Source organism: Erinaceus europaeus, chromosome 4, assembly GCF_950295315.1.
Source record: "Erinaceus europaeus chromosome 4, mEriEur2.1, whole genome shotgun sequence".
Classification (NCBI taxonomy): Eukaryota; Metazoa; Chordata; class Mammalia; order Eulipotyphla; family Erinaceidae; genus Erinaceus; species Erinaceus europaeus.
The window spans coordinates 150781780-150790133 of NC_080165.1; the positions used below are offsets into that span (position 1 = coordinate 150781780).

The 8354-nt window shown below is 42.8% G+C and overlaps 1 protein-coding gene across 1 annotated transcript in view; it reads left to right on the forward strand.

Annotated features, from left to right (window-relative positions):
* The window catches only part of FAXC (failed axon connections homolog, metaxin like GST domain containing), a 310211-nt gene extending 306550 nt beyond the window's left edge, over positions 1–3661 (forward strand). Inside the window, exon 6 of the mRNA XM_060190734.1 lies at positions 3426–3661. Coding sequence (XP_060046717.1) covers positions 3426–3646 — 221 coding nt within the window. The 3' untranslated portion in view covers positions 3647–3661. The remainder of the gene's footprint in view (positions 1–3425) is intronic.
* The last annotated feature ends 4693 nt before the right edge of the window (positions 3662–8354 follow it).

An 8354-nucleotide genomic window follows, 5' to 3' on the forward strand; every position in this document is an offset into this window, starting at 1 on the left:
TGATTGTTAACTGTTAATTTAATTCCACTGTGGTCTGAGAAGATGTTTGGGATGATTTCAATGCTTGTGAATTTTCTGCTGCTGTCTTTGTGGCCTAACATATGGTCTATCCTTTAAATGATCCATGTAGACTTGAGTAGAATGTGTATTCTAGTTTCTTGGGATGAATGACTCTGAAAATATCCAATAGTTCTAGTTTATCTATCTCCTCATTTAGCTCCCTGATGTCTTTATTGATTTTTCTGCCTGGATGATCTGTCAAGTTGAGAGAGTGGTATGTTGAAGTCCCCTACTATGACTGTGTTGCTGTTAATATGTTGCTGTAGTCCCCTACTATGACTGTGTTGCTGTTAATATGTTTGATGTATTTAGATGGCTTCTCATTTCGGTGCTTAGATGTTAATAATTGTTAAGTCCTCTTGATTGACCGATCCACTGAGCATTAAGTAGTGTCCATCCCTATCTTTTAAAATATTATTTATTTTAAATTCTATTGTATCAGATATGAGAATGGCTGTTCCTGCCCTTTTTTGTGGGCCACTGGCTTGTATGATAGTTTTCCATCCTTTCACTTTGATTATGTGTTTGTCTTATTGAGTTAGGTGGGTTTCCTGTAGACAGCATATTGTTGGGTTGTGTTTTCTGATCCATCTTCCTACTCTGTGCCTTTTAATAGGTGAATTCAAGCCATTGACATTTATTGATATCAAAGAGTGAAGATATTTTAATGCCATTCTTGTAGATTTTTAGAGTATCCTAATACATGGCATATATATGGTGGTCTGACTGTTTATAGAAGAACTTTCAGAACTTGTTTCAGGGCAGGCTTGGTGATAGTTGGTTCTTTCAACTGCTGCTTTTCTGAGAAGATTTTTGTGCCTCCATCTAGTCTGAATGACAGCCTAGCAGGATAGATTAGTCTTGGTTGAAAGTCTTTCTCATTGAGCACTCGACAGTTATCTTGCCATTCTCTTCTGGCCTGTAGTGTTTGTGTGGAGAAGTCTGTTGCTAGTCTTATGGGTTTTCCGCTGTAGGTGACTTGTTTTTCTCTTGCAGCCTTCAATATTTTTTCTTTATCCTTATTCCTTTCCATTCTAAATATGATATGTCTTGGTGTTTGGGTTAATTCTGTTTTGGACCCTCTGGGCTTCTTGAACCTTTATGTCTTTGATGCTGTCTAGACTAGAGAAGTTCTCAGCTATTATATCCTGAAGAATACTTTCTTCCTCTCCCTTTCTTCTTCTGGTAAGCCAAAAATGCATATTTTATTTCTTTTGAAGTCATCCCATATGTCTCTTTTGTTGTTTTCAGTATCTTTTAATCTCTTTTTGAGATCTCTTACTTCTTTCTTAGTTGTCTCTAATTCGTCCTCAATCTGGCTAATTCTGTCTTCAGCCTTATTTATTGTTTTCTCTCTTCCCTCTACTGTTTTGTGTAGTTTATCTATCTACTGTACTCTGTAGTTACCATGTTCTGATACTGTTTTAGCTTGTTCAGATAGTTGTGTTCTTAACTTGGCTATTTCAGTTTTCAGCTCTCTAATAACCTTGAGATAATTGGTGTTTTCTTCCAGAGTCTCATTCGTTGTTGCTGCAATTCTGATGACAATTCTTTCAAACTATTTACTCACTCTTGTGACTATTTCCTTAACAAGCGTTTGGATGTTGACCTCACTATTTTGTGGTTCAACCTTTGGGAGGCTTTTAACTGGACTCTTGTCCTGGTTCATTTCTCCAATATTTCTTCTTGTTGGTTTAACCATTCTATATAGTATGTTATGAGGTCCTTCTCTCAGTACTTTTCATATTAGTGATCACTCTTGCCTGGATTGACTTGTGTCTAAACAAGGTACTTAAAGAGTTTACAGTTGTGGAAATTAATAGTTGTTTCAATATTATTTCCATCTCTGAGTTGGAGCACAGAGGCTGTTAAAAGTCTCTTGTTCTTTTTCTTTCCTGTAGGCTATGGGAAACTGAGGGCTTTTAAACTATAAGTAGGCTTCTTAGATTAATCACTCACTCTTGACTAAGAGATAAAGCAGGGTAGGGGAGAGGTAATCCAGTGGTTATGCAAAGAGACTTTCACACCCCAAGGATCCAAAGCTCCAGGCTCAGTTCAGCTTCTCTGCCAAGCCAGGCAGCACTGCTGGGCCCTGTGAGTTTCTAAACAAGTCCTGTTTATAGTCTGTAGTTTCTGAGGCAATTATTCACCATGTTCTCATCAGGAGCACAATGTGTAAAAGTTCCCACTATACAGCCCCACTGCTAGGCCACCAAGGTGTAGATCTTCTCCTGAGTTCCTAGTCAGTTCTCTGCCCCCAGATGTCAGCACAGGGCCCAGCCCCTGCTGCTCCAGCCTCTGAGAGCAGTAGCAGTGGAGACTCACAGTTGCATTTGGTCAGTCTCAGGGGAGTCCTCTCTAGCAGTCTTTTTGTTGGTGAAACAGACTGGAAGTGGTGTCTCAACTGGTAAACTGCCAGACTGTTACCAGCCGCTCAATCTCTCCTTAGGCTCCTCTCTGTCCACAAGCCACACATGTTTGCACTCACTGGGTAGTTTGGTGGTTTCCTGAAGTCATTCTTGCAGTCCCAGGTGGTCTCTTTTGGTATTTGGTATTCCTAGTTGACCAGGGAGAGGAGAGGAGAGAAATGCAGCTGCTGCTGCTCCATAGCCCTGCCTCCCTCCCTTCTCCATACTTATAATTTTGACTCCCCCCTGGCGGGTGATTTCTATGATGTGATACTCTGTCTGGATGCTGAGCCATGGCAGTGAGCTGCAATCAAGAAGGCAAAAGTCACACTCATCGGAGTACCGTGTGACCCACCAGTGTTTCTTTGATACTGTGTCTTCACACCCTTTAATGTCTTAATACCGTCTTCTAGACCTCATATGAAAGAGTTCACAGGTGTGATCACATGGGCGTGGTGTTAGATAGTTTTCCCAATTGCAGGTTAATTGAAGAATTCCGAGTGCATTGAAGGTAGTTGCCCATTTATTGTCAACAGGCGGTTCATGTGGATGGTATCTGGCACTTCCATAGGAAGATGGAAGCTTCATGTGTGCTGCACGTTCTCTTAGCCCTCTAGCCTGTGACTGTTCCATCAGCCTGGAGCATAGTGTGGGAATTTAGTGACATAGAGTCAAATCCCTGGTCAATTTGCTGTAAGCATGGAATACCAAAAGACGTAATCCTTTGCCATTTACATCACTGAGATAGTGAGCTTTTTCTCTTTATTTTTTTAATTTCTTTTTTCTAAGATACAGAGAGGCAGAGAGACAGAGGGAGGGAGGGAGAGGGAGGGAGGGAGGGAGGGAGGAGAGAGACTACATCTAATGGGAGGAACGGTCGACAATCATACCCCTATTGTCTTATATTTTGTAAACCAATATTAAATCACTCATAAAAACACGTTTGTTGATTTCCAGCCCAGCTGAGCCTTCTGGTGACTGCAGCAACAAGAAAGACTCTAAGGAAGAATCAGGAGGTTCCAGGACACATGGATGAGGTCGTCTTTGCAAGGAATGATAGCAGCGTCTACAACTTGGTGGTGGAAGGTGGTAAGTTACAAGGCAGGAAGAAACGATTAATAAGTAGGAGCCAAAAGGTAGGATCCAAGCAGGTGAGAATAGAGATCTTAGGGTGGTAAGAGGCTAGGAAGTCAAGACTGGAGTCATATGTTTCTTCCTTTGTTCCTCTCTCTCTCTCTCTCTCTCTCTCTGCCTCTTTATTTCTTTCTATTTTGCTTTTGACAGGAGAGAGAAATAGGGAGGAGATAGAGAGGGAGAGACACAGCGACACCTGCTGTCCTGCTTCACCTCTTGTGAGGCTTTCCTCCTGCAGGTGGGGAGCCAGGGCTGGAACCTGGGTCCTTGTACTTGGTAATATGTGCATTTAACCAGGTGTGCCGTCACCTCCCTCCCCTGAACTTCTTTTTTTTTTTTTCAATTACTAATAAATGACCATTCTTTCATAAGTAAGGAAATATATCAATTACTTTCCGAGTTCACAGAAGAATTTTCTGATCTGTGTGGGTCAGCTAAGAGCATAGTGAGTGTACTGCAGTATCATGACTGACTCTTCTACCACTCTGATTCTGGGCTGTTAGATATTCAGAACAATAGATGCTCTGCAGATCCACATGTGAGAGTTACTGAGAAGAAGCCTCAAAGCATGCAGCATGCACAGCTTTTAAATATAGCACAAGCTTACATTTTCAGCTAACCTGCCCAAACAGTATAAACAGAATTCATGGAAACTATGATCAAAAGTAAAACTATAGACAGAAACCACCCCAAGACTGCCATGTTCAATGTCATATGATGAAATGCTTTTCTGTTGTTCCATGAGATGAGTGAGATGCGGTCCAACACCCTGCAGCACGTCAGTGACGACAGGGCTGTTTTCTTTGGGCAGAATGGGTGGAAACCGTAAGAAGTCAGTTCTGAAGAATGGTCACTGCTGCTTTCCATATGCACGGTGCCTTTGGCACAAGGGCCTCCACTCACTTCAAGGACGGCTTATCAAACACACATTAGTCCTCCAGCCTCCTCAGAGAACATGTGGGAGGTGAACAGTGATCATTGGTAAGTCTTGTTCCCTCAAAATGGAAAAAAGAAGAGAAGGGAGAGGAAAGGGAAGGAAAAGAAAAGAAAAGAAAAGAAAAGAAAAGAAAAGAAAAGAAAAGAAAAGAAGAGAAACCCAACCATGGTAAACGAAGGGTGACAGAACTCGCTGTGACGGTCTCTGTAAAGTCATTGAGAGTGACTGCAGCTAGTACATCAAGACAGAACCTGCCAGCTTCAGATGAACATTTGAATAATGTGTGTGTGTGTGTGTGTGTGTGTGTGTGTGTGAGACCCTTCTTCCCTCCCTCCCTTCCTTCCCTCCCCTCCCTCTTCTTCCCTCCTTCACTATTCTGATACTTTCTGAAATGGTTCTGATTTTGACAAAGCAGTGGAAAGAAACCCTGCTTCCCCCCTTCCTTTTCACTTAATATGAAAATAAAATTTCATCGTAGGAGTTCCTGATTTACATTTCTGCTCCATTGGTGGATTTCTCCCTCTGTTTCAGCCACATCCCCCCCTAATGACTATTTATAGCCTCCCAGGGCTTCTTTGGCCCTAAGTATCACCACTGAATTTATCAGAGTTCTTGCCTATCTTGATTGCTTGGGTGCACCTGCTGTGGGATTTATAACCTTGAAAATAAGTACCAAACTCCTAGTGCCTTCTAAACTTTTTTTTTTCTGAAATCAGTCTTTCGAGATAGGTTGCTCCCCCCCACACTCCCCTCCTTAGGAGGTCCACGGTAGCTGTTTCTACGTGATGTTGAATCATCCAAATGAAAAGTGAAAATTCTGTCAATCTCCAGTTCTCAGCTATGCTTTAATGTAAGAAGCATTTGTGTGGTTGTTGGAATGAAAAGGAGGTTGAGAGGAGGGAGAGGAGCTTGGTCTTTGCTTCTCAACCTCTCGTGTCTCTCATGCTGAATTACTGGGCCCCTCTGTCCTGAACGACCAACATTTCTCTCCCTAAATTGTCTCTGCTTCATCCTACCCCACACATTTTGTCCTGGAATCTCTTCTTACTAAGGCATTTTGCATAAAGGCACTATCTGAATGTAGGAAACTTGACTGGCTCCCCTCTCCCTCTTAGAGAGGGAGGGAGACCCCGGCTAGAGACCGCGCACTAGCGTATGGCCCCTCACCTGTCTGTGAGAAGCACATGCCAACACTGAAAGACTTCTGGTGAGAAGCGGTGGGAAGACTATCTGTTTCATTGCTGATGTCAAGGAAATGAATGCAGTTGACCTCTGGGTCAAGTCAATGAGTACAGTTAATGTGGCAACTTAAAAAATATATTAGGCATTTATTTATTTTGGACAGAGACAGAGAATTTGATAATGAAGGGGAGGTATAGATAGATAGATAGATAGATAGGTAGATAGGTAGATAGATGGATGGATACATAGATGCCGGGAGAGCCTGAGGGCGCTTCTTCCCGAGCATGTGCTCTCTGGCTTGGAGAGAACTCCACTGGAGCCGACCTAGGCTGCTGCGTGGGAGAGCGATCAGGAACTCGTGCCGGGCAAGCGTCGCAAGGGATAGACTCTGGGATTCTTGGAGCCGGAAGGCAATCCCCAGTGTGTTCAAACAGGAAAGCAGCTGTATTTATACTCACCGAGTCAGGTGGAAACAGGATGTGACATAGAGAGGGTGGAGTGAAAAAAGACTGGTGGAAAAAAGGGTGTGACTAGGAGAGGGGGCGGAGCAAGAAGACATCATGAACCAGTGGGGATTAAACCGATGCCCTGCAGGCAGGGCGGTTCCTAGGTACCTGGTTATGTAAGCAGACTGCAGAGTTAAGCAGGGGGAAGCTGGCGTACTGCCCAACACATAGATAGGAAGATGGATAGATGGATAGATAGTGAGAGAGATAGATAGGGAGGGATAGATGCAGCACTGCTTTGTCCCAGTGACTATATAGCAGGAAAGAGAAGAGATATTGTGAGAGACAAATCACGTGGAACATTAATTTTACACTCTGAGTGGCTGTGTATACACACTCCTGTCCCTTCTCCACGGAGTGGACTTTGCTCTCCTCACTCCCTGTTAGCCTCAGCTCAATGTTACTTCCTCAGGGAATCTTTCCTTGCCAAAGTCTTTGGATTTCAGGCTCGCGTGGCACTGCCCCCCTTTCCCAGTAGCCCTAGTCATAGCTGCAGTTTCACTTTTGTTTGTGTTGCTCAATAATTCTCTTTCCTCGGGAGATGAGACGCTTCCTGAGGTCAGGAACAGAGCTGGTGGATCAAACCATCCTATCAGACCCAGCCCCGAGTACAGTGCCTGCCCCGAGATGCCACTCAGCATATATTGTTTTCCAGGCTTGGTATCATTGCTTGGGTACATTCTACTCCAAGGAACTGGAGCTTTGTTGGGCCTGCTGCTGATGGTGAAGATGTGCGAACCATTGTGGAGTCTGACTAAGGAAAAAGGAGCAAGCCTTACTTGTCATATGACCGTTTAATTGACTAGTTCATTGAAACTGCTCATTTGGGTGATTTGATTGGTTTTATGGACAACTTGAGTAAGTAAACCCTAACCAGTCTACAGTCAACCCTGCAGTAAACCCTAACCAGTTCTAATACCAGCCAGTACAGTCTAGTATTAGACTTCTGGCTTCCAAGTTTTTCAACAAAGTGGTGAAAATCCTTAACACAGGAAGGATATTTTCAGTCTCCTGACATATTTCCAAAGGATGGTTACACTCCCACCCTCCACATCTGTTTTGTTTGATAAAGTCAGACAGGTGAGGATGCTGAGGTAGTTCTGGTCCATATTAGAGACAGGTAACAGGACACTGTGAACTCTCTGCCCTCCCAGCAGATCATTCAATCTGCTGTTTCTCCCTTTTTGCTGAAACTTTCTGCCAAACACTTCATACCCCCGCCTTTGTAATGCTGGCTTCCTGCTCTGTCCTTGAAATCATCCTTTGATCTGTCTTCTTTTTGCCAGCATTTCATTTTGGTAGAGCTGCTGAGTGAATTACTGCATATATGCTCTTATCAGAGTCTGAAATTATATCCCTGGAGATCTTTGTAGTTTTCTGGCTTCAATGAATATTCAAGTACATGTCCAAGAAGTCTTTTTCCTACAGATGAGAAGTTTACATTTGTTGTCATATATAACTCAGTTTCCGTTATGCATACACACACGGAGTGTAATTATTAATGAGATCATTACTTCAGTTGCTAGCTATTGGCTTCATTCACACATTGACTCAGTCATTAACTATATAGTAGGTAAACCATTTCAAAAGATAGCACCTAAGGGGGCCGGGTGGTGCACACCTGGTTGAATGCACATGCTGCGTAAGGACCAAAGTTCAAGCTCCCGCCTGAGGGGAAAAGCTTTGTGAGTGGTGAAGCAGGGCGGCTTCAGTTCTCTCTCTCCCTCTCTATCTCCCCCTTCCCTCTTTATTTCTGGCTGTTTCTGTCTGATAAATAGATAAAGATAATTTTAAAAAATTGAAAAGAACAACATGATAGTACCATGTTCTGTATGTATCAGACACCAGTTAGTCTTTGAGGCTAGACAGTTGACCAGACATAATAGATGCCCACACAAAGTCTATAATATGGCATGAGAGGACTTAATCCAATAATTACATCAATATACTTGAAATTGTACTGATCATAAGAACTATAAAATAACAGTACAATCTACTGAATGCCTATAAAAGATGTCTCTTACATAACACAACAGGCATGGTCCTCAGAAATATTACACGAAGGAAAAGAAGCCAGACACAGAACACTACACATTATACAATTTAATTTACATGAGATATCTGGAA